General features: G+C 36.5%; 1 protein-coding gene across 2 annotated transcripts in view; it reads left to right on the forward strand.

The window, feature by feature from the left end:
- The window catches only part of ATF7IP (activating transcription factor 7 interacting protein), a 125,070-nt gene that overhangs the window by 74,817 nt on the left and 23,391 nt on the right, over positions 1 to 26,862 (forward strand). For both annotated transcript variants that reach the window (XM_029206389.1, XM_029206388.1), the window contains exons 6-8: positions 3,669 to 3,734; positions 24,229 to 24,302; positions 24,852 to 24,940. In XM_029206389.1, coding sequence (XP_029062222.1) covers positions 3,669 to 3,734; positions 24,229 to 24,302; positions 24,852 to 24,940 — 229 coding nt within the window. The remainder of the gene's footprint in view (positions 1 to 3,668; positions 3,735 to 24,228; positions 24,303 to 24,851; positions 24,941 to 26,862) is intronic.

Here is a 26,862-nt window from a genome sequence, read left to right on the forward strand (position 1 = left end):
AAAGGGAAATTTATAACTTTAATTTATTACTAACAAACAGAAAAATAAAAAAGCATTATATGTGCATCTCCTTTGCTAGGGAAAAATAGCAATAACAAACTAAAACCCAGAGAAGGAGGAAGGAGTTAATAGAAATAGCAAAAAAGCCGACCCTTTTTGAAGATTGAGCAATAAAGACAAAAGCTTATTGAAAAGCCTTAAAAGTAGATACATTTTTGATCTACAAATAAAAGTACAAATAAACTGTATAAGGATTCAAAAAGGCAAGAAATAAAGATCTAGAGGAGATTCTTTAAGTTAAGAGAACATTATTATATACAACCTTATACCTATGAAGTCCATTTTATCTAAGAAGAAAGTAGAAAGCTGAAAATTATGAGGAACTCTGTTAAAATTGTAGTCACTTGTAGTGAAAGATCTGTTTCTGAAGAAATCATTAGGCCCCAAAAGCCTTGCCGGAAAATTCTGACAAACATTTGAGGAACAGGTAATTCACTTCTCATATAAACACTTCCAGAGTATAGGAAAAGATGAGGCCTCATTTTATGAAGCACACCCAACTGTGGAATTCTGTGGCATTAGAAAAGAACAAATATAGGCCAGTTTTATTTTCCAGCATTGGTTTCTCTCATGAATGTAAGGCTGGTTCAATATTAACCATTATATTTCACTGTACTAACAGAAGAAGGATGTAAATTGTGTGATCATCTCAGTAGATACCAAACAAGGAGGATTTGCTAAAACTGACCAGGTGTTGGAAAAAATAGGAGGGAAGTACCTTAAATCTCGTAAAGATTATCAGAAACCTGTTATAAATATCATATTTAATAGTGGATCTTTGGAAATATTTCCACTAGAGTTGAGAATAGGACAAGGATGCCTTATCTGTGCTGCTATTTAGAACTTTGGTGACAGGGCAATAAAATAAAACAGGAAAAAGGCATGACGAGTAATAATGGTAAATGATAAACTGTAATGCTTAGCAACTAACTGATAAAAGGAAAACATATTCTAGTAGCCTTGCTGTACATCAGCAACAACCAGTGGGAAATTGTAACTAGAAAACGGTTTCACATATGGTAGACATTTAAAAGTAAGAAAATACTTAAGAATAAAACGAAAAACAAAATTTCAAGACCATTATGAAGAAAACGGACGGAAAAAGAAAACATGAGTCAACAGTGATCTACCATGTTCCTGGATAGGAAGACTTGATTCCTCTCAAATCACTATGCAAATTCAGGATACCCAATATTTCAACTGGATTTTTTATGGAAAAACTGTCAACACACTCTGGAATCCAATGTTCCATTGGTTATGATTTATAAAAATGCCATTTTAAGTAGTTTTAACTGAAAATAGCTTTTTCAGTTTTTTCTTTCAGTCTCCCCTCCCACTCGCCTCCCTCAATGAGTAAATCTGTGGCTGCCTAATCCACGAGAGAATTTTGAATAATGAATACCATGTGTCTGTTTATTCACTAGCGTTTTTGAGTGCTAACATTTGTTATTAGGCAAACGATATACGATTACTTTTTTTTTTCCCCACACAGAATTATTTCCTGAGATATTCCTTGGTAAATAACAAAGAAATTCTTGGTTTGTATAGTTTGCTAAACAAGGCCCCAGTGTGTCTGAATCCCAACAATTTATGCAACTTTTATTTAAACAGGTACCATTGTGCCATTATACAAGAAATGATAGATATGCCTAAGAAACCAAGAGCAAATGAAATAGTAGTAGTAATCAAAGATATAGAATATTACCTCCTTCACTAAAAAAATGACTTGTTTATAGAGTTTTTTAAAAGATTTCACAGAATACTTGCCAGAAAAAGAGACCCAGTCTTTGGCATATTATGACAGATATTTTGAATTATAATTTAAAAATTGTAGTTTCCTAGATTAAAACAACACAAAAAGTCTGCTCTTTGATTTCTTTTTTATGATATTAAATGGCAGAAGAAAGCATGTCTGTGTCTAAATTTTGTTATTTTTTTCCTCTGCCAGTAGTTTAAATTTTGAAGTGATAAAAATATTTTTTTAAGAAATATTTGAATATACTATAGATGTATATGACATGAAATTGAAGCTCTCTTTACACTGCCTGCCAATCATAGCCTCTAGAGGTAACCACCGTTAGCTTTGGTGTTTATTCTTCTAGACCTTTCCCCATATATAACATATACAAAATAATGTTTTAAATTTGCTTTCATTTTTAAGGGCAAATAATAATAGTATACATATTATGCAATTTATAGAATACCTACTAGATAGCCTGCCAAAAGAAAAAATGAAAGACATTCTTGTATAAGTTGGAGTACAGAAAACACTTTCTCATATACCTTTCTTGAAAAAATTACTTGAAATATTTTAGTTACAGGAAGGTAAATCCATATTAAGAATTTTAAAAATTGTGCTGTACATGTCCTTGGGTGTTAATAATATGCATAAATAATTAAGTCCTGAGGAAAATCTTCACCTTGGGAGTCATAGGTAATTGATTGCCTAGCCCATATCGGTGGACTTGAATACTTCTTAAGTTTTGGGGTCTTCTTTAGAAGTGACTATTTTGGGAAAAAAGGGTTTAAAAGTAAATAATATTTTCTTTTTATGATATGATTGTATTGGCTAACTGAAATTATCTGGAAGAGCACTTCCTTAGGCAGGCCTCATGAACGCACTCAGAAGTTTAAAATTCTTAAAAATATATTTATCGTAAAATGACAGCAACAGCCACAAGAAAAACAATTGAGTATCATAGCAATGCCTTAGTAAAAGACTTAAAGGAAATAAATACAAAGAAAATATTCATGTGGTGATGGAGTAATTTTTCTATTTTTTTCCTTTCTGCCTCTGGTATTAAATTTTTATGAATATGTATGTGGGCAAAATATGTGATCAGGCAGTGTTTAATAAGCAGTACAAATGATTAATAAAAATCTCACTGACAAATGTTAACACTAAGAAGGTAACATTTTTGTCAGTTTTTTAAAGGTTAACACAATATGAAATTAAATACTTCAAAGAGTAATATCATGTGAACATTTATATACATTGCTATTGAAAGTGTAAATTAACAAAGCCTGTCTGAAAAGCATTTAGATAGGAGCCTTAAAAATATACTCTGTCTCAGGAATTCCACCTCTGTGAATGTAGCTTAAGTAAGTAATCTGAAAGAACAAAATTATTAATTGCATGTTATTTGACTACAGCAGTTAGTTAAGAAACAATTGAACACATCCAGGAGGAAAGAGACTGTATAACTAATGATTCAATATATCATACATATACTCATATGTACTATCAGTAAGGGATTTATAGATATGCTTACTATACACTTCTCAGTGAGAAAATTAAGTGTGGTTACAACTGTGTTAAAAAATAACAAACGCAAGCACACATATTCAGAAATATACTGGTTTGTGAGCAAACAACCACAGTTCAAGGAGGAAAAAAGCCAATCTTACAAAATTAAGAGTGTTTACGTTTTTGTTATGATTTTCTGTATTTTTCAAATATATGTTTTACAGTCAACTTGCCTTATTTCCTTTGCTGTTAGCTATCTTCTGAGGATCCTATTACCTGTGGGTTTCTTGTTATATATGCATGGGTTTCCTTTTAATACTATAATGCCATTTGATTTCCGTCTCATTTTTGCTCTTTTTAGGCCAAGATAGCCAGGTTAACCAAACGCTTTGGAGCAGCCAAAGAAGATCTTAAGAAAAGACAAGAAGTAAGAATTTCTATTCTTGCATAATTAATACTTAGCCTTAAGTGGTAATATTAGGAAGTGCTGATTTAGGAGGAAACTCTTTATTACAGGTCGGAAATTTGCTTTCATACTGTGCACTTCCTGCATGTTGTTTCCGGAGCTGCTACTCTAGAACTAATTATTAACCGTTTCTAATCCTCACTGTTTTCATACATCAGTACATATTAATCTATTTATATAAGGCATTCTTGAAATTGTATTTTCTATACATCTTTAAAATTGTGTTTTGGGGATATGCCTTACCTTGTTTCTCTTTTTACATACAGGCATGCCTTGGAGATATTGCAGGTTCAGTTCCAGATCACTGCAGTAAAGCGATTATTGCAATAAAGCGAGTCCCAAGTTTGTAAAAAAATTTTCCGTTAAAAAAAAAGTAAAAGTTATGTTTACGCTACACTATAGTCTATTAAGTGAGCAATGGCATTGTCTAAAAAAACAATGTACATACCTAATTAAGAAATACAAAACAAAAAACGATGAGAGTAATGTCAAAGATCACTGATCACAGCTCACCATAGCAATATAATAATAATATAAAATATTGCAAGAATTACCAAAAAATGTGACACAGAGATGCAAAGTGAGGAAATACTGTTGGAAAAATGGTACCTATAGACTTGCTTGATGCACGTTGGCATAAACCTTCAATTTGTAAAAAATGCAGTATCTGCGAAGTGCAATAAAACAAGGTATGCCTGTATTTGCCAGTATCCTAGTCTAGACTATTATTTCCTCCAAAATGTTTTAGTATACACTGCCTCAAGTAGCCTGGTTCTCCTCTTCCTTTTTTCCCCCATGTAGTTTAGTCCAAGTGTCATAGCATAGCACACAAACTAGTCTGTAGTCACGCTTTTGCTTTTGTTGTTTCCTTAGTTATTCAGTAATATGTATTTTTAGTATAGCACTTGTACATTGCACTATTGTTTTTAGTTGAATTTCTTTCTTTTCCTCCTCTTCCTTTTTTTTTTTTTTTAATCATTTGAGCAAGTTACATTTCTTTGTGTCTTGGTATCTTCATTGCCTGGGACATAGTAATTGCCAATAATAATTATTTCAGTAGTAGTCATTATTACTGTAGGATTTTTCTGTCTTGAATCATTTTCATATCTTCTTTACTTGACTTTTTAAAACAAAATTTACTTTGAAATAATGATAGATACATAGGAAGTTGCAGCAATAATACGTAGACTCCTATGAGCCCTTCACTCAGCTTCCCCCAATGGTGAAATCTTCTATAATTGTAGTACAATATCAAAACCAAGAAATTGTTACAATTCTATTAAATAGTTTTGTAGACCATACCAGTTTCCACCAGTTTTTACACGAATTAATTGTGTGTGTGTGTGTGTGTGTGTGTGTGTGTGTGTGTTTCTACGCAGTTTGATCTCATGTATAGATTTATATAACCTGCCACCACCGTCAAGATACAGAACTGTTCCCTCACCATAAAGGGACTCCCTCATGCTGTTCTTTTATAGTTTCAACCTTGCTTTAACCCTACCCTCACTCCCTGTACCCTGGCAACTACTAATCTGTTCTGCATCTCTGTATTCTTTTTTTTTTTTTTCCCAGCACCACTTATTGAAGAGGCTGTCTCTTCTCCATTTTTATTTTTTGCCTCCTTTTTCAAAAATAAGGGGACCATTTTTTGTGGGTTTTTTTTTTTTTTTTTGGTTTTTTTTTTTTTTTTTTTTTTTTTTGCGGTACACGGGCCTCTCACTGCTGTGGCCTCTCCCGTTGCGGAGCACAGGCTCCGGACACGCAGGTTCAGCCGCCATGGCTCACGGGCCCAGCCGCTCCACGGCATGTGGGATCTTCCCGGACCTGGGCACGAACCCGTGTCCCCTGCATCGGCAGGCGGACACTCAACCACTGCGCCACCAGGGAAGCCCAACTGATAGTTTTTATCTTTGTTTACACAGGCTATTCTCATCAAACCCTCATTTGGCCACAGCCAAAGATTTTTTAATTATGGTCCTCTTCGATGATGTAATTAATTCTCTGATTTTAAACTCCACTTTCTCAGCTTTGTTTTTTTGTCACAGTATAAAAACTAAGGTGTTTTATTTCTTATTTTAGAAAATTGGTATAAATCTTTGTTTAACCTTTATTTGCTATGCATCAACCAAATATAGGAGTTTGAAATTTTTCCATTGTTTTGTGCAATATGAATTTCCATTTTTTCCTTTCATCCTGTGTCTGAACTAAGCAGTGCTGCCCACCGTGTACTTTTCCAGTGTTTATGCATATCAAATTTGTTCTCAAATCTACTTTCCAAGTCTTGTTTGTTTAGTTAAAGAAGACAGGCAGAGACCTTAAGGAATAAAAATGAAAATATTGCAATCCATGAAAAGTTTGTCTTGAAGGGCTACAACTGGTATGGAAACAAGGACAAATACTGTGTAATTCCTAAAGATTGGAAAAGATTAATTTGGACAGTTAGTATATGTGGCACTTGAAGGAAATGTTAAGGTGTAGTATTCAGTTTTTCAAATTTTGTTCCTTCCTTCTTTAGTTTGTGAACAAGGCCAATTTTAAATTTCAAAACTTGGACATCTTTCTAACTCATTCTTGTTAATGTTTTCTTCTTGTGAGAGAGATTTGTAGAAGTTTTAAAGATTTTGTTCTTTCATGTTTAATTCCCTTTAATTATGGTATCCACTGTACTTTTACATCTGTGTCTTGCTGTTTTAAAAATAAGACATATAGAAAGAATGTTTAGAACTTTATCCCCCTTATGAAAATAACTAAACAAACAATGGCACTTCAGATGCTTTTCTTCTATTTAGATTTGTTCCTTGGTCCTTTGATATTAACCAGTTAATAGTGAACCCCACTATTCAGGTTTGTCTTAAAACATTTTCTATTAATTTCGGAAGGAATAGAAAATCCTCATAGGCAGTTTGCTATTAAGACCACACGCATAATCTAATCTATTTTACTCCTCTATGACTGATATCTTTAACTTTCATCCTTTCTAGTTTTTTACTGCAAAATAAATATCAAGATATTTCTCATCTTTTATCTATGAAAATCAATGACATAATTGATTCTCAAACAAATTTTAGATTGAATCTAAATCCTACATTTCAATTTTTTATTAAAAAATATTTTAAATTCTTTTTACTTTAATTATTATAGAAATAGTTAACATAAAATTTACCTTTTTTTTTTATTTTTGTGGTACGCGGGCCCCTCACTGCTGCGGCCTTTCCCGTTGCGGAGCACAGGCTCCAGATGTGCAGGCTCAGCGGCCATGGCTCACGGGCCCAGCCGCTCCACAGCACGTGGGATCCTCCCGGACCGGGGCACGAACCCGCGTCCCCTGCATCGGCAGGCGGACTCTCAACCACTGCGCCACCAGGGAAGCCCAAAATTTACCATTTTTAATTCTACAACTCAGTAGTGTTACCTGTGTTAACATTGTTGTGTAACAGATCTCTAGAAATTTTTCATCTTGCAAAACTGAAACTGTACCCATAGAACAACTCCCATTTCCCCTCCCCTTTAACCCCTGGGAACTATTGTTCTACTTTGTTTCCATGATTTTGACTACCCTAGATATCTCATAAGTGCAGTCATACAGTATTTGTTGTTTTGTGACTACCTTATTTCACAAAACATTATGTCCTCAAGGTTCATCTGTGTTACAGCATGTGACAGGATTTCCTTTTTTTAAGGCTGAATAATACTCCATTGGATGTATATACCACATTTTCTTTATCCATTTATTTATTGATGGATATTTGGGCTGCTTTCAACTCCTGGCTCTTATGAATAATGCTGCAATGAACATTGGTGTGACCTCTTTGACCTCTTTGAGATCAAAGTCTTGGATATATATACCCAGAAGTGAAATTGCTGAGTCATATGGTAATTCTGTGATTATTTTTTTGAGGAGCCTCCAGACTCTTCTTTAGCAGCCACACCATTTTACATTCCTATCAGCAGGACACAAGGGTTCCAATTTCTGTACATTCTTGTCAACACTTGTTTTTTTCTGTTTTGTGTTAGTGACCACCCTAATGGATGTGAGACTGTATCTCAATGTGGTTTTGATTTGTATTTCTCTGATTAGTGATGCTGAGCATCTTTTCATATGCTTGTTGGTCATTTTGCATATTTTCTTTGGAGAAATGTTTATTCAGGGCCTTTGGCCATTTTAAAATCGGGTTACTTGTATTTTAGTTGTTAAGTTGTAGGAGTTCTTTACATGTTCTGGACATTAACACCTTACCAGATACATGCTTTGCTGTTATTTTCTCCCATTCCATAGGTTTCCTTTTCACTCTGTTGATTGTTTCCTTTCATGTGCAGAAAATTTTGTTTGATGTAATCTTCTTTGTCTTTTTATGCTTTTGTTGCCTTTGCTTTGATCCAAGAAATCGTTGCCAAATGCACTGTCATGAAGCTTCCCCCATGCTTTCTGTTAGGAATTTCATAGTTTTAGGTTTTACATTTAGGTCTTTAATCCATTTGGAATAAATTCTTGTATATGGTTTAATGGTCTAACTTCATTCTTTTGCATTTGGATATCCAGTTTTCACACCAGTTGTTAAAAGACTGTCATTTCCCCATTGTGTAGCCTTGGCACCCTTGTAGAACATCATTTGAGTGTATACATAAGAGTTTATTTCTGGGATCTCTATTCTGTTTCACAGGTTTATGTGTCTGTCTATATTCCAGCACTGAACTGCTTTGATTACTGTAGCTTTTAAAATCAGAAGGTATGAAGCCTTCAGCGTTGTTCTTTTTTCAGATTGTTTTGGCAATTCAGGGTTTCTTGAGATTCCATATGAATTTTAGGATGCTTTTTCCTACTTCTGCAAAAAATGACAGGGATTTTGGTTGGCATTGCATTGAAACTTTTGACTGCTTTGGATAGGATGGACATTTTAACAATATTAAGTCTTTCAATCCCCATGAATATGTCTTTCCGTTTATTTGTGTCTTTTATTTCTTTCAACAAGGTTTTGTAGTTTTCAGTGTAAAGGTCTTTTACTGTCTTGGTTAAGTTTGCTCCTAAATATTTTATTCTTTCTAGTGATATTGTAATGGGATTATTGTCTTAATTTCTTTCTCAGATTGCTCATTGTTTGTATATAGACGTACATCGGATTTCTTTTTTGTTGTTGAGGTATAGTTGATTTACAATATTATATAAATCTCAGGTGTACAACATAGTGAGTCACAATTTTTAAAAGTTATACTCCCTTTATAGTTGTTATGAAATATTGGCTATATTCCCTGAGCTGTACAATATATCCTTGTAGCTTATTTATTTTATACATAATAGTTTGTGCCTTTTAATCTCCTATCCCTATCTTGCCCCTCTCCCCTTTCCTCTCCTCACTGGTGTCCACTAGTTTGTTCTCTGTATCTATGAGTCTGTTTCTCTTCTGTTATATTCACTAATTTGTCTTAGTTTTTAGATTCCACATGTAAGTGATTTTTCGTGTTGATTTTCTATCCTGTAGCATTGCTGAATTCATTTATTAGTTCAGACTTTTTCGTGTGTGTGTGGCCTCTTTAGGGTTATCTAAATATAAGATGTCGTCTGTGAACAGTGATACTTTTACTCCTTTTGATTTGGCTGCCTTTTATTTATTTTTCTTGCTTAATTGCTCTTGTGAGGCCCTTCCAGTGCCATGTTGAAGAAATTGGTGAGAGCGGGCAAACTTACCTTGTTCCTTATCTTAGAGGGAAAACTTTCAGTTATTCACCATTGAGTATGATATTAGCTATGGGCTTTTGACATATGGTCTTTTTAATATTGAGGTAGTTTCCTAACTTGTCGAGTGTTTTTATCATGAGAAGGCGTTGAATTTTGTCAAATGCTTTTTCTGCAACAATTGAGAAGATCATGTGGGTTTTTTTCCCTTTATTCTTTTAATGTGGAGTATTACGTTGATTGTTTTTCATATGTTGAGCTATCCTTTTATTCCAGGGATAAATCCTACTTTGCCATGTTGTGTAATTCTTTTTAATGTGCTGATGAATTTTATATGCTAGCATTTTGTTGAGAATTTTTGTATATATGTTTATTAGGGATATTAGCCTGTAATTTTCTTTTATTTTGGTGTCTTTGGCTTTGGTATCTGGATGATGTGGGCTTCATAAACTGAGTTTGGGAGTGTTCCCTCCACTTCAGTTTTTTGGAAGAGTTGAGAAGGGCTGTTGTTGATTTTCTTTAAATGTCTGGTAAATTCTCCAGTGAAGCCATCTGGTACTTGACTTTTTTGGTTGTTAGGATGTTTTTGATTACTGATTCAATCTCTGTACTTGTTTAGGTCTGTTCAAGTTAATTTCTTCTTGATTCGGTCTTAGTAGGTTGCATATTTCTAGGAAGTTATCCATTTCTTCTAGATTATCCAATTTGTTGCCACAGTGGTGTCTTATGATCCTTCTCTTTCCGTGACATCAGTTATAATGCCTCCTGTTTCATATATGATTTTGTTTATTTATGCCTTCTTTCTTTTTTCTTAGGTAATCTAGATAAGGTTTTACCAATTAAAAATTTTTTTTCTATTGATTTTGTATTGTCTATGTCATTTATTTCTGCTGTAATCTTTATTGTTTCCTTCCTTCTTATAACTTGGAGTTTAGTTTGTTTTTTTCTTTTCTAGTTCCTTGAGGTGTAAAGTTAGGCCGTTGATTTGAGGGTTTTTTTTTTTTTTTTTTTTGGTAAGCATTTACCACCACAAACTTTTCTCTTAGTACTATGCTGCATCAATTTTCCCATAAATTTAGTATGTTGTGTTTTTGTTTACATATATCTCAGACATTCTCTAGTATCCGTTGTGATTTCTTATTTTACTCACTGGATTTTTAAGTTTTCCACATATTTGTGACTTTTTTCCATTTTCCTTATGATGTTGATTTCAAGTTTTTTTTTTTTTTTTTTTTTTTTGTGGTACGCGGGCCTCTCACTGTTTTGGCTTTTCCCGTTGCGGAGCACAGGCCCCGGACGCACAGGCTCAGCGGCCATGGCTCACGGGCCCAGCTGCTCCGCGGCATGTGGGATCTTCCCGAACTGGGGCACGAACCCACGTCCCCTGCGTCGGCAGGCGGACTCTCAACCACTGCGCCACCAGGGAAGCCCTCAAGTTTTATTCCATTGTGATTCACAAAGATATTTGGTATGGTTTTCATTGTTTTAAATGTGTTCGGCCTTGTTTTGTGACCTAATATATGATCTATACTGGAGAAAGTTCTGTGTGTGCTTGAGAAGAATGTGTGTTGGGTGACAATTTCTACATTTGTCTGTTTGATCTTTAGTCTTGTTCATTTCTAGGGATTCCTTACTGATTTTCTGTCTGGAACATCTATCCATTATATAAAATGATGTTCTGAAGACTCTTACTATTATGGTGTTTCTGGTTTTCTGTAAAAAAAAAAACAATTTTTACATCCTATATTTGGGGGCATAGATGATATGTCCATATATATTTACAAATGTTATATCTGGTCAGTTGACTTTTCATTATGTAGTGTCCTTCTTTGTCTCTTGTAATAGTTTTTGATTTCAAATGCATTTTGTCTTAAATACGTATGGTCACCTCTACTTTGTTTTGCTTATCATTTGAATGGAATACCTTTTTCCTTACTTTTACTTTCAGCCTGTTTGTGTCTTTAGACCTAAAGTGTTCCTCTTGTTGACAGCATATAGCAGGACCTTGGTTTTTTTTGTTTTTGTTTTGTTGTTGTTTTATTGAATCCATTAAGCCAGGGTATATCTTTCTATGGAGAATTTAATCCATTTGGATGTAAAGTAACTATTGTAGGGACAAACTTATTATTGCCATTTTGTTGAATATTTTCTGTTTGTCTTGGAGCTGTTTTGTCTGTCTTCAGTTTTTTCTTACTTCCTGTGTGTTTTGTTTATTTTCTTAATTAGTTAGCAGTGTCAGTGCTTTAATTCATTTCTCATTTTTTTGTGTATCTTCTATAGGTATTTTCTCTGTCATTACCATGGGGATTACATAAAATATCTTAAGTTTACACCTATTTTAAACTAGTAACAACTTCAGTCACATCTTTCCTCCCACTACTTTATGTTATTGGTATCATACATAATATCTTTTTGTATTGTGTATACTTTTTTTTTTTTGCGGTATGCGGGCCTCTCACTGCTGTGGCCTCTCCCGCTGCGGAGCACAGGCTCCGGACGCGCAGGCTCAGCGGCCATGGCTCACGGGCCCAGCCGCTCTGCGGCATGTGGGATCTTCCCGGACCAGGGCACTTCCCCTGCATCGGCAGGCGGACTCTCAACCACTGCACCACCAGGGAAGCCCTGTATTGTGTATACTTTAACATAGATTTACAATTATATTTTATACTTAAATTCTGTACCAGAATTATATGATTTTTGCACCAACTTTACAGTAATGCAGCATTCTGCATTTGTTTGTGTATTTACTCTTACCAGAGAATTTCATATTTTCATTTGCTTTCAAGTTGCTGTAGTGTCCTTTCTTTTTTTTTCTTCAGTAAACATTTAATCTTCTTTCCTACAGCATTTGTGAACATAATTTATGAACTATAACATATATACACACATATATACATATGTATACACACATAGATATATATAATATATATTAGCTTGATGAATTTTTACCAAATAAACATACCAATATTACTATCACTCAGGTTAAAAACTACATTATTACAACCCTATAAACTTCCCCATTGCTCTCTCCCAGTCATTACCCTTTCCCGAAAGGTAACCTATTCTGTCTTTATATAAGATTTATGTCAGTGGATTCATAGAGCTTTTAATCTTTTGTGCCTGGATTCTGTCTTTCAACATTATGCTTTTCAGATTTTTATGTGTTGTTTTGAATAGCTGTAGTTAATTCATTTTTAGTCTGAATGTAACACAATTTATCCTGTTTGCTGTTGAGGGAATATGTACTGTTTTCAGTTTCTGGCTATTTCACATAATGTGCCATGAGCATCTGTGCAAGTGTCTGGTGCTCACAAGCACGTATTTCTGTGAGCTGTATAACTTGAAGTGGAAATGCTGGGTCAAAGGATGTGCATATCTTCAGACTGAGTGGATAATGACAAACTTTTCCAAAGTGGTTGCACAGTTTGCATCCATACCAGCAATGCTGGAGAGTTTTCATTATTCTGTATCCCCACAAATACGTGCTATTGTCTGTTTTGGAACAGCAACAACAAATAGCCAATATAATGGTGTGTAATGATATACCACTGTGGTTTTAAAGTGAATTTTCCTAATCACTAATGATGTTGAATAGTATTTATCGTGGTCTGAGTGTGGGTTGGAAGAAGAATTTCCAGAAATGAAGTAATTTAGAAAAGAGTGAGTTTCTTGAGAACAAAGAGCAGAGTTAGTGAGGGGTGCTGCAAATACAGCGGGCCGACTTCCTGATAGATCAGGGAGAGCCGATCCTCTTTGTGAGCTAGTAGCCAACTTTTATAGCCTCAGGACAAAGAAAATTCCTGCCGGCAAGATGGCATTAGGTCATTCTTGTCAGGATGCTCTGAGGTTACTACATGGTGATTATTTTGCTTAATACGGAGTTGGGGGGCTGTCTGGTTTAGATTACGAGAGCCCATGGCAACAGTTGCAGTGGGGGCTTGGTTAATTCTGGAATTTTTGTCCTGTGTCCTTGATACAGGGTGTCCTTGACGTAGGGCTCAACAGTATTTCGTAGGTTTATCAGTTATTTGGATGTCCTCTTTTATGCCTTTTGTCAATTACCTAAAACTGGTTGCTGAATGTAAAATGGATGGCTAGTGGGAAGCTATAGCACAGGGAGATCAGCTTGATGCTCCGCGATGACCTAGAGGGGTGGGACAGGGAGGGTGGGAGGGAGACGCAAGAGGGAGGGGACATGGGGACAAATGCATACGCATACCTGACTCACTTTGCCGCACAGCAGAAACCAACACAACACTGCAAAGCAACCACACTCCAACAAAGATACAAAACAATAAAGCTGGTTGCTCTTTTTTCTTATTGATTTACAGTGGTGCTTTATATATTTGAAATATAAGTCCTTTGTCTAATATATGGCTTGCAAACATCTTCTACTTTTCACTCCTAAAGTTGTCTTTTGATAAACAGAATAATGTAGTCTTTATGATCTTTCCTTCTATGCTTATTACTCTTTGTGTTCTGTTTAAGAAAGGTTATAAAGATATGTCTTATGCTATCATCTAGGCACCTTATATTTTTACCTTCCACATTTGGACCTAAGCTATCTGGAATTGACGTGTGTGTGTGTGTGTGTGTGTGTGTATCCTATGTGATAGAGATTAAGATTCATATTTTAAAATATGGATGTCTCATTCACCCAAGAAATACTTAATGTAAAGATCATACTTTCCCATCACTCTACCAATGTCATTGTTCTTCAAGATTGCTGTGACTATTGTAGAGCCCTTGAATTTTCATATCAATTTTAGAATCACCTTGTCATTTTCCATTAAAAAATTTCAGGAGAACTTTGAATGGGATTGTATGAGATCTATAGGTCAATATGGAGGAAAATTGACATCTTTGCAACACTGAGTCTTTCATTACTTAATTAGGAAATTTCTCTCTACATCTTTAGTTTCTCTCAGTAATGCTTTTTTGCTTTCTATATTGAGTTTTGAACATCTTTCAGTAGATTTATTTCTTTGTATTCATTTTCTGGGTATAAGTATCATTTAAAAATAGTGTCATGTTAAAAAGTTTCATTTTCAAATTCTTTTTGAATGATATGTAAAAATACAATTTGTTTTGGTATCTCAATGCTTTTGCTAAATTCACTTATTAATTCTAATAGATCACATATATTCTTTTAGGTTTCTGTATTATTATGTCACCTGTGTCATCTTCCGTTCCATATTTTTTTTCTTTTTACATCTTTATTGGAGTATAATTGCTTCACAATGGTGTGCTAGCCTCTGCTGTACAACAAAGTGAATCAGCCACACAAACACACACGTTCCCACATCTCCTCCCTCTTGCGACTCCCTCCCTCCCACCCTCCCCATCCCAGCTCTCCAGGCGGTCACCGAACTGATCTCCCTGTGCTGTGCGGCTGCTTCCCACTAGCTATCCACCCTACGTTTGGTAGTGTATATATGTCCATGCCTCTCTCTCGCCTTGTCACAGCTTACCCTTCCCCCTCCCCATATTCTCAAGTCCATTCTCTAGTAGGTCTGTGTCTTTATTCCTGTCTTACCCCTAGGTTCTTCATAACATTTTTTTTTCTTAAATTCCATACATATGTGTTAGCATACGGTATTTGTCTTTCTCTTTCTGACTTACTTCACTCTGTATTACAGACTCTAGGTCCATCCACCTCATTACAAATAGCTCAATTTCGTTTCTTTTTATGGCTGAGTAATATTCCATTGTACATATGTGCCACATCTTCTTTATCCATTTATCCGATGATGGACACTTAGGTTGTTTCCATCTCCGGGCTATTGTAAATAGAGCTGCAATGAACATTTTGGTACATGACTCTTTGAATTATGGTTTTCTCAGGGTATATGCCCAGTAATGGGATTACTCGGTCATATGGTAGTTCTATTTGTAGTTTTTTAAGGAACCTCCATACTGTTCTCCACAGTGGCTGTATCAATTTACATTCCCACCAGCAGTGCAAGAGGCTTCCCTTTTCTCCACACCCTCTCCAGCATTTATTGTTTCTAGATTTTTTGATGATGGCCATTCTGACTGGTGTGAGATGATATCTCATTGTAGTTTTGATTTGCATTTCTCTAATGATTAATGATGTTGAGCATTCTTTCATGTGTTTGTTGGCAGTCTGTATATCTTCTTTGGAGAAATGTCTGTTTAGGTCTTTTTTGGATTGGGTTGTTTGGTTTTTGGTTATTGAGCTGCATGAGCTGCTTATAAATTTTGGAGATTAATCCTTTGTCAGTTGCTTCATTTGCAAATATTTTCTCCCATTCTGAGGGTTGTCTTCTGGTCTTGTTTATGGTTTCCTTTGCTGTGCAAAAGCTTTAAAGTTTCATTAGGTCCCATTTGTTTATTTTTGTTTTTATTTCCATTTCTCCAGGAGGCAGGTCAAAAAGAATCTTGCTGTGATTTATGTCATAGAGTGTTCTGCCTATGTTTTCCTCTAAGAGTTTGATAGTTTCTGGCCTTACATTTTGGTCTTTAATCCATTTTGAGCTTATTTTTGTGTATGGTGTTAGGGAGTAATCTAATCTCATACTTTTACATGTACCTGTCCAGTTTTCCCAGCACCATTTATTGAAGAGGCTGTCCTTTCTCCGCTGTACATTCCTGCCTCCTTTATCAAAGATAAGGTGACCATATGTGCGTGGGTTTATCTCTGGGCTTTCTATCCTGTTCTATTGATCTATGTTTCTGTTTTTGTGCCAGTACCATACTGTTTTGATTACTGTAGCTTTGTAGTATAGTCTGAAGTCAGGGAGTCTGATTCCTCCAGCTCTGTTTTTTGTTCTCAAGATTGCTTTGGCTATTCGGGGTCTTTTGTGTTTCCATACAAATTGTGAAATTTTTTGTTCTAGTTCTGTGAAAAATGCCAGTGGTAGTTTGATAGGGATTGCATTGAATCTGTAGATTGCTTTGGGTAGTAGAGTCATTTTCACAGTGTTGATTCTTCCAATCCAAGAACATGGTATATCTCTCCATCTATTTGTATCATCTTTAATTTCTTTCATCAGTGTCTTATAATTTTCTGCATACAGGTCTTTTGTCTCCTTAGGTAGGTTTATTCCTAGATATTTTATTCTTTTTGTTGCAGTGGTAAATGGGAGTGTTTTCTTGAGTACACTGTCAGATTTTTCATCATTAGTGTATAGGAATGCCAGAGATTTCTGTGCATTAATCTTGTATCCTGCTACTTTACCAAATTCATTGATTAGCTCTAGTAGTTTTCTGGTAGCATCTTTAGGATTCTCTATGTATAGTATCATGTCATCTGCAAACAGTGACAGCTTTACTTCTTCTTTTCCGATTTGGATTCCTTTTATTTCCTTTTCTTCTCTGATTGCTGTGGCTAAAACTTCCAAAACTATGTTGAATAAGAGTGGTGAGAGTGGGCAACCTTGTCTTGTTCCTGATCTTAGTGGAAATGCTTTCAGTTTTTCACCATTGAGGATGATGTTGGCTGTGGGTTTGTCGTATATGGCCTTTATTATGTTGAGGAAAGTTCCCTCTATGCCTACTTTCTGCAGGGTTTTTATCATAAATGGGTGTTGAATTTTGTCGAAAGCTTTCTCTGCATCTATTGAGATGATCATATGGATTTTCTCCTTCAATTTGTTAATATGGTGTATCACGTTGATTGATTTGCACATATTGAAGATTCGTTGCATTCCTGGAATAAACCCCACTTGATCATGGTGTATGATCCTTTTAATGTGCTGTTGGATTCTGTTTGCTAGTATTTTGTTGAGAATTTTTGCATCTATGTTCATCAGTGATATTGGCCTGTAGTATTCTTTCTTTGTGACATCCTTGTCTGGTTTTGGTATCAAGGTGATGATGGCCTTGTAGAATGAGTTTGGGAGTGTTCCTCCCTCTGCTATATTCTGGAAGAGTTTGAGAAGGATAGGTGTTAGCTCTTCTCTAAATGTTTGATAGAATTCGCCTGTGAAGCCATCTGGTCCTGGGCTTTTGTTTGTTGGAAGAGTTTTAATCACAGTTCCAATTTCAGTGCTTGTGATTGGTCTGTTCATATTTTCTATTTCTTCCTGATTCAGTCTTGGCAGGTTGTGCATTTCTAAGAATTTGTCCATTTCTTCCAGGTTGTCCATTTTATTGGCATAGAGTTGCTTGTAGTAATCTCTCATGAACTTTTGTATTTCTGCAGTGTCAGTTGTTACTTCTCCTTTTTCATTTCTAATTCTATTGATTTGAGTCTTCTCCCTTTTTTTCTTGATGAGTCTGGCTAATGGTTTATCAATTTTGTTTATCTTCTCAAAGAAGCAACTTTTAGTTTTATTGATCTTTGCTATCGTTTCCTTCATTTCTTTTTCATTTATTTCTGATCTGATTTTTATGATTTCTTTCCTTCTGCTAACTTTGGGGTTTTTTTGTTCTTCTTTCTCTAATTGCTTTAGGTGCAAGGTTAGGTTGTTTATTCGAGATGTTTCCTGTTTCGTAAGGTAGGATCGTATTGCTATAAACTTCCCTCTTAGAACTGCTTTTGCTGCATCCCATAGATTTTGGGTCGTCGTGTCTCCATTGTCATTTGTTTCTAGGTATTTTTTGATTTCCTCTTTGATTTCTTCAGTGATCATGTCGTTATTAAGTACTGTATTGTTTAGCCTCCATGTGTTTGTATTTTTTACAGATCTTTTCCTGTAATTGATATGTAGTCTCATAGCGTTGTGGTCAGAAAAGATACTTGATACAATTTCAATTTTCTTAAATTTACCAAGGCTTGATTTGTGACCCAAGATATGATCTATCCTGGAGAATGTTCCATGAGCACTTGAGAAAAATGTGTATTCTGTTGTGTTTGGATGGAATGTCCTATAAATATCAATTAAGTCCATCTTGTTTAATGTATCATTTAAAGCTTGTGTCTCCTTATTTATTTTCATTTTGGATGAACTGTCCATTGGTGAAAGTGGGGTGTTGAAGTCCCCTACTATGAATGTGTTACTGTCGATTTCCCCTTTTATGGCTGTCAGTATTTGCCTTATGTATTGAGGAGCTCCTAAGATGGGTGCATAAATATTTACAATTGTTATATCTTCTTCTTGGATCGATCCCTTGATCATTATGTACTGTCCTTCTTTGTCTCTTCTAATAGTCTTTATTTTAAAGTCTATTTTGTCTGATATGAGAATTGCTACTCCAGCTTTCTTTTGGTTTCCATTTGCATGGAATATCTTTTTCCATCCCCTCACTTTCAGTCTGTATGTGTCTCTAGGTCTGAAGTGGGTCTCTTGTAGACAGCAAATATATGGGTCTTGTTTTTGTATCCATTCAGCCAATCTGTGTCTTTTGGTGGGAGCATTTAGTCCATTTATATTTAAGGTAATTATCGATATGTATGTTCCTGTTCCCACTTTCTTAATTGTTTTGGGTTCGTTATTGTAGGTCTTTTCCTTCTCTTGTGTTTCTTGCCTAGAGCAGTTCCTTTAGCAGTTGTTGTCAAGCTGGTTTGGTGGTGCTGAACTCTCTCAGCTTTTGCTTGTCTGTAAAGGTTTTAATTTCTCCGTCAAATCTGAATGAGATCCTTGCTGGGTAGAGTAATCTTGGTTGCAGGTTTTTCTCCTTCATCACTTTAAATATGTCCTGTGAGTCCCTTCTGGCTTGCAGAGTTTCTGCTGAAAGATCAGCTATTAACCTTATGGGGATTCCCTTGTGTGTCATTTTTTGTTTTTCCCTTGCTGCTTTTAATATGTTTTCTTTGTATTTAATTTTTGACAGTTTGATTAATATGTGTCTTGGTGTATTTCTCCTTGGATGTATCCTGTATGGGACTCTCTGTGCTTCCTGGACTTGATTAACTGTTTCATTTCCCATATTAGGGAAGTTTTCAACTATAATCTCTTCAAATATTTTCTCAGTCCCTTTCTTTTTCTCTTCTTCTTCTGGAACCCCTATAATTCGAATGTTGGTGCATTTAATGTTGTCCCAGAGGTCTCTGAGACTGTCCTCAGTTCTTTTCATTCTTTTTTCTTTATTCTGCTCTGCAGTAGTTATTTCCACTATTTTATCTTCCAGGTGACTTATCCATTCTTCTGCCTCTGTTATTCTGCTATTGATCCCATCTAGAGTATTTTTCATTTCATTTATTGTGTTGTTCATCGTTGTCTGTTTCATCTTTAGTTCTTCTAGGTCCTTGTTAAATGTTTCTTGCATTTTGTCTATTCTGTTTCCAAGATTTTGGATCATCTTTACTATCATTATTCTGAATTCTTTTTCTGGTAGACTGCCTATTTCCTCTTCATTTGTTAGGTCTGGTGGGTTTTTATGTTGCTCCTTCATCTGCAGTGTGTTTTTCTGTCTTCTCATTTTGCTTATCTTACTGTGTTTGGGGTCTCCTTTTTGCAAGCTGCAGGTTCGTAGTTCCCGTTGTTTTTGGTGTCTGTCCCCAGTGGCTAAGGTTGGTTCAGTGGGTTGTGTAGGCTTCCTGGTGGAGGGGACTAGTGCCTGTGTTGTGCTGGATGAGGCTGGATCTTGTCTTTCTGGTGGGCAGGTCCACATCTGGTGGTGTGCTTTGGGGTGTCTGTGGACTTATGATTTTAGGCAGCCTCTCTGCTAATGGGTGGGGTTGTGTTCCTGTCTTGCTAGTTGTTTGGCATAGGATGTCCAGCACTGTAGCTTGCTGGTTGTTGAGTGAAGCTGGGTGCTGTTGTTGAGATGGAGATCTCTGGGAGATTTTCACCGTTCGATATTATGTGGAGCTGGGAGGTCTCTTGTGGACCAGTGTCCTGAAGTTGGCTCTCCCTCCTCAGAGGCACAGCACTGACTCCTGGCTGCTGCACCAAGAGCCTTTCATCCACATGGCTCAGAATAAAAGGGAGAAAAAGTAGAAAGAAAGAATTGGTAGAAGTAGAAAGAGAGAAAGACAGAAAGAAAGAAAAATGGAGGGTGCAAGGGAGGGAGGAAGGAAGGAAGAAAGGAGGGAAGGAAGGAAAAAAAGAAAGGAGATAAAGTAAAATAAAATAAGATAAAATATAATAAAGTTATTAAAATAAAAAACTAATTATTAAGAGAAAAAAATTTAAAAAACAAACAAAAAAAACGGATGGATAGAACCCTAGGACAAATGGTGGAAGCAAAGCTATACAGAGAAAATGTCACCCAGAAGCATATACATACACACTCACAAAAAGAGAAAAAGGGGAAAAAATCATAAATCTTGCTCTCAAAGTCCACCTCCTCAATTTGGGATGATTCGTTGTGTATTCATGTATTCCACAGATGCAGGGTACATCATGTTGATTGTGGAGCTTTAATCCGCTGCTTCTGAGGCTGCTGGGAGAGATTTCCCTTTCTCTTCTTTGTTCTCACAGCTCCCAGGGGCTCATCTTTGGGTTTGGCCCCGCCTCTGCATGTAGGTCACCAGAGGGCATCTGTTCTTCACTCAGACAGGATGGGGTTAAAGGAGCCGCTGACTCGGGGGCTGTGGCTCACTTAGGCCAGGGGGAGGGAGGGGCACGGATGCGGGGTGAGCGTGCGGCAGCAGAGGCCGGCTTGACGTTGCACCAGCCTGAGGCGCGCCATGCGTTCTCCCGGAGGAATTGACCCTGGATCCTGGGACCTTGGCAGTGGCGGGCTGCACAGGCTCCCCGGAAAGGGGGTGTGGATAGTAGGAGTTGTTCCACGTGTAGATGTATTTCTGGTGTATCTGTGGCGAGGAAGGTGATCTCCACGTCTTATCTTCCGCCATCTTCCCAGAAGCCTCCAAGTGTCCTTTCATTTCTACTTGAAGGACTCCTTTTAGCGTTTCCTGTATGGTGGGTTTAGTGGTGATGAATGCCATCAGGTTTTTATTTACTGGGAAAATCTTAATTTTGCCTTCATTTTTGAATGATAGTTTTGCTGGTTATGGTATTCTTGCTTGGCAGTTTTTTTCTTTCAGCACTTTGAATATGTCATTCCACTCCCTTGTGGCCTGCTAGGTTTCTGCTGAGAAAACCATTGATAATCTTACGGGAGCTGCCTTAAATGTGATGGGTTGTTTTTCTCTTGCTACTTTAAAAATCTTTGTGACTTTTGACAGCTTGACTATAATGTTTCTTAGTGTAGGTCTCTGAGTTAATTCCAGTTGGAAGTTTGTCACCTTCTTGAATTTGTCAGTTTTTTCCCTCAAATTTGGGAAGTTTCTGGCCATTTTTTAAGTAGGCTTCTCATTCTTGGTCTCCCAAATTTGTATATTGGTCCATTTGATGGTGTCTAATAAATCCCTTATTCTGTCTTTATATTTTTTGTTCTTTTTTCTATTTGGTGGTCTAACTCAGGAATTTCAAGTGACTTGTCTTCAGGTTTGCTGATTCTTTATTCTACTTGATAGTCTGTTTTTTTTGTTTGATTGTTTTGTTTTGTGGTATGCGGGCCTCTCATTGTTGTGGCCTCTCCCGTTGCAGAGCACAGGCTCCGGATGTGCAGGCTCAGCGGCCATGGCTCACGGGCCCAGCTGCTCCGCGGCATGTGGGATCTTCCTGGACCGGGGCACAAACCTGTGTCCCCTGCATCGGCAGGCGGACTCTCAACCACTGTGCCACCAGGGAAGCGCTACAGTCTGGTTTTGATCCCCTCTAGTAAAGGTTTCGATTCAGTTATTGCACTCTTCAGCCTCAGAATTTCTATTGGTTCTATTATAAAGTTTCTTTTCTTGCATTGTTTTCCTGATTTCATTTCATTTTCTGTCTGTTCTTTCTTATCTCATTGAGCATCTTAGTGTTAGTCATTTTGAATTCTCTGTTGGGTAGTTCATAGATCTGTTTCTTCAGTTTCTGGAATTTTATTTCTTTGATTGATCCATATTTCCCTGTTTTTTTGTATGTCTGGTTCTCTTTTGTTGAAATTAAGGCATTTGAAAAAATAACCTCCCCATCTTTTTGGAATATCTGTATACAGATGAAGACTTTTACTAGTCAGTCTGGGTAGATACTCTGGTGTCCTCTCAAACCTATTTTTAAAGATGCGTTTTCTTGGAGCTTGTGCATGTATCTCGCATCTGAAGAGGTTTATCTCTTTCTACTTGGGAACTTCCCATCCCTCACCTGGTATCTACTTTCCATATTGCAGTCTTGTGCTGCTTTAGCAAGCCATGATTGGAGTTACCCCTGTTGTCTGTCTGTGTTACTGCAATTTTTCTGGTTTGGTACCAAGCCAAGGGGTTCACGTTTGTTCTCATCTAGTCCCCAGACATCCAGCTTGTGCTGCTTTATCCAAGTCAGGTGAGACTGAAGCCAGTGCCTTATCAGTACCCCAAAAAGCCAGAATATTGCATGCAAATTCCACTCTTCTCTTTCCTTCCCAAAGGAGAGGACAGTTGTTGGGAATTTTTTCTTGATTGCACCACACTGTGCGAGGAACGGGATGGAGTATGGTGGGTAAGAGCAGCAGACTTTCCTACCCACTACCATATGTCTCTTGGGGCTTGCTTTCACTTGGGGTTCTATAATCTCTCGACAGGTTTCTGGACTTCTTACAAGTGAAATCTGTTTCTTATATTGCTAAATCATTGTCTTCATGAGGTAAGGAGGGTATAGGATTTCCAATTCTGCCATCTTGCTGATGTCACCACACTGTAGTGTTTAAGGTCCTCCCTCTGATGACTCTAAGCCCTGTTATACTTATTTATTATGCTTATACTGCTCCTTTTTTGTTTTCCCTGAAATGTTGTTTACCTTCATTTTAGCTATTTTGAGTGTACTAATTACTCAAAGACTTGTTAGAAGATGCATTTCTTTCCCCTAAAATTTTTAAACTTTTTCGAGTAATACTACAGTGTTACTTTCATTTGCTTTTCTATTTATTTCAAATGTTTTTGCATCCACAGCCATGTTAGAACAGTTTATCTTAATTCTTTATCTTTTGTCTCCTCTACACAGATAACTAGTACAACACTATACTGTTTGGTTAAAATCATCCTTTTATCCTATAAAAAGCAGCAAGATATATTTGTTGTTGAGAAGAGTGATTAGTGGCATCTGCTTGATGTGATCCTAAGCACTTACCACCTTTTGTTTAGTATTATATGTATTATTATACTTAATTAACTCTTGAGTGGAATTATTTATTTTTCTCAATTTAAGAAATAAATGATGATAGTGTCATTAATGATGGAGGCCCAAATAATGGTAATTAGCATATAAATATTAGAATTCTCTTTCTATATTCCCTGTTTTGGGGAGCAGAAAAGGGTTAAATTAGTTTGTTCTGAAGTTTAGAATTGGGACATCTTTTTATGAAATTGTAAATCACATAGTGGCAAGTATTTATTTTTTAAGCAAAAATTGTAAAAATAATTTTGATTTGTGACCTAGGATACCACTTAATTGGCAATCAGTTACTTCTGGGGAAAAATAAATACTTACCTTGTTTGTTGAGTTTCTGCCTGTAATCGTGCCTGAACTGCCTGATATATAGTAGGCATTCGCTAGATATTTATTGAATGAGTGTCTAATTATTCTTTACATTCATATTAATGTTTACTGAACCGTTAGAACATATAAGCTACTTTCATATTCTCTATTTTATTTACTCATATCAAAAACTGAGGTTTAAGAATTATTCTATTCACTTTTCATATGATAAGCAGTTGTGTCAATAGACTAAGTAATTTGTGTAAGGGGTTTAACAAGTGGCAATGCCAAGATTTAAATTTTTTTCTCAGTAAGATTTTCCACTATATTAGAGAAATAACAGATAACATATTGACAAAGCATTTAAAGGTCTTATTTTAAAAGATCCCTTGTGAATTGGGTTTTATTTTACCTTGGTATTTTTCTCCCCCAGAATCCACCAAACCCACCTGTATCACCAGGAAAGTCTGTAGTTGATGGCGGCAGCAATAACAGTGTGCCCTACAGGTGAGAATTGTAAACAGTCTATTTATCAAGTTTTTAATTAAGAGAACAAGGTTCTGATTTTCTTTGCAGAAAAGTCTTGGAACGTGATTCTGTGTATTTATGTAGAGATAAGTGTTTGGTACGCCGGATTAAGTATATTTGCTTCCTTTTTGCTTAGTTGTAATTGTTCACCCATGGATATTGATTTTGCTAATTTATTATAAGGCTTTAACCACTTGTGTTAAATAGTATTGTCTTAAGTAATTGAGAAGTGCTTTCGTCAGGGGTGATAAAATCTAATGTGTGCAGATTTGGACCTACATTTGGTTCTCAGGCTCAAGTACTGAAGACATAGAATGTAGAAGGAAGACTCTCCCCTAACGCTGTAGACCCCAGCATTCCAGAGTCCTTGTGCCAGCTTTGCTTCGCTGCCTTCACTCTCGGTTTAACACTTGAGTACCCCACGTCTAGCACCCTTTCTTCCGGGGGCCACTGCTTTCTCTGTATGTAAATAGATATTCCCTAGAATGGCGCATCAAGTGACCATTTGTGTGTGTATATATTTCATAGAAATGCAAACACCGTGAGACAGATGTTGGAGTCCAAAAGAAATATAAGCGAGAGCACACCGCCCTCCTTTCAAACCCCTGTGAATACAGGTAATATTCTTAACACTGAAATACATTTTCTCAGGAATTGAAGGTTTTGGTTCTCTTTTCTTATGTTCTTTTGAGGTTGAAATGGACTAAGAAACTGAGCACGGTTATGTAAAACTGAGTGCTAAGCACAAAGTTTGTTTAAAAATCAGGATCGCAGATATGCATGAAAATACAGAAATTCAGATCTCTACTGTAGTGGTTCTCAAACCTTTGGGTCTTCACACCCCCTTATAATCTTAAAAATTATGAAGAATCCAAAGAGCTTTGTTTATGCGGGTGTACTAATTGATATTTACTATGGTAAAAATTAAAACAAAAATTTTTAATGTTTATTTATTCTCTTTAAAATGATTACAAACCTATATTATGAACCATAAGTAACATGTTTTGATGAAAAGTAGCTCTTTTCCAAGCTTTAAAAAAATTAGCAAAAAGAGTGTTATTGTGTTAAGTTTTTATAAATCTCTTCTATACCTCACTTAAAACATTAAGATGGCTGAAGATACCTGGATTCTCATATCTGCCTCTGCATTCAATCTGTTGCAATTTGTTGTTATGGTTGAAATATGTGAAGAAAATTCAGCCTCATACCAGTATGTAGTTGGAAAAGGCCTATAGCCCTTTTAGTGAGTTGTGGATATTCTTCTTTGATACAGCAAGTAGTAGTTTCTTACAGGTTAGTTGCAAAGTGGAATCAGAAACGACACCAATAAACTTTTCTAAATTTTTCATTAAAATTCATTTGTCTATCTTGTGCTTGGATGGATCTTTCACTAATATCATTGATCATTTGGAAAATATTCACTGAGTTTTCTGAGTCTTCCAAATGTTGACACATTTCATTAATAAATTTTTTTAAAAAATCATATTTATTTATTTCACTATCAGTTCTTCTCAGACAAGTCTTTAAAGATTTGGGAAGCTGTCATGCCCTCAGTGGCAGGTAGACGTATTTTCCAAAGTTCTAATTTTTTTTTTTTTCTTTTTTTTTTTGCGGTATGCGGGCCTCTCACTGTTGTGGCCTCTCCCGTTGCGGAGCACAGGCTCCGGACGCGCAGGCTCAGCGGCCATGGCTCACGGGCCCAGCCGCTCTGCGGCATGTGGGATTCTCCCGGACCGGGGCACGAACCCGTGTCCCCTGCATCGGCAGGCGGACTCTCAACCACTGCGCCACCAGGGAAGCCCCTAATTTTTGTTTTTTAAAACTCAAATTTTATTATTGCCAATAAATACTGTTGGTCATTTTCTTTGAAGTGACTGCCGTATTTGGTTTATTTTCAAGAAAATATTTGCCAGGTACCCAAGTGTGAATAACCACAGTATGCTTGTAATTCTTTCAAGTAAAAGTGGTTTTCCATTAAAAAATCCTGTTAGCTCAGCTTACAACTCAGCCAATCTTACAAGCACTTTTCCTTGAGCTGGCCATCCTTATTTGGTATGCAGCAGTAATGCCCTATGTGTACTTCCCATTTCTTCACATAAAATATTAAGACGGACTATACTCAAGAATTGAGATTTAATAGAATTAGTAGTTTTTACTACTTCATAATGAACATTGTTTTATTTATTTATTTATTTATTTATTTTGTGTGGTACGCAGGCCTCTCACTGTTGTGGCCTCTCCCGTTGCGGAGCACAGGCTCCGGACGCGCAGGCTCAGTGGCCATGGCTCACGGGCCCAGCCGCTCTGCGGCATGTGGGATCTTCCCGGACTGGGGCACGAACCCGTGTCCCCTGCATCGGCAGGCGGACTCTCAACCACTGTGCCACCAGGGAAGCCCCATAATGAACATTCTTAAATGAAACTGATTTTGTTTGGCTTTTACTGTGCACATGTGGTGTTAAAGAGTTCAGTGATGGTTTGGTACGACTACCTTGATTTTTATACTGAGACATCAAAAGTTTTACTCACCATTGCTTTT

This window comes from Monodon monoceros, unplaced genomic scaffold (assembly GCF_005190385.1).
Source record: "Monodon monoceros isolate NGI ecotype Baffin Bay Population unplaced genomic scaffold, NGI_Narwhal_1 Super_Scaffold_6, whole genome shotgun sequence".
Taxonomy (NCBI): Eukaryota; Metazoa; Chordata; class Mammalia; order Artiodactyla; family Monodontidae; genus Monodon; species Monodon monoceros.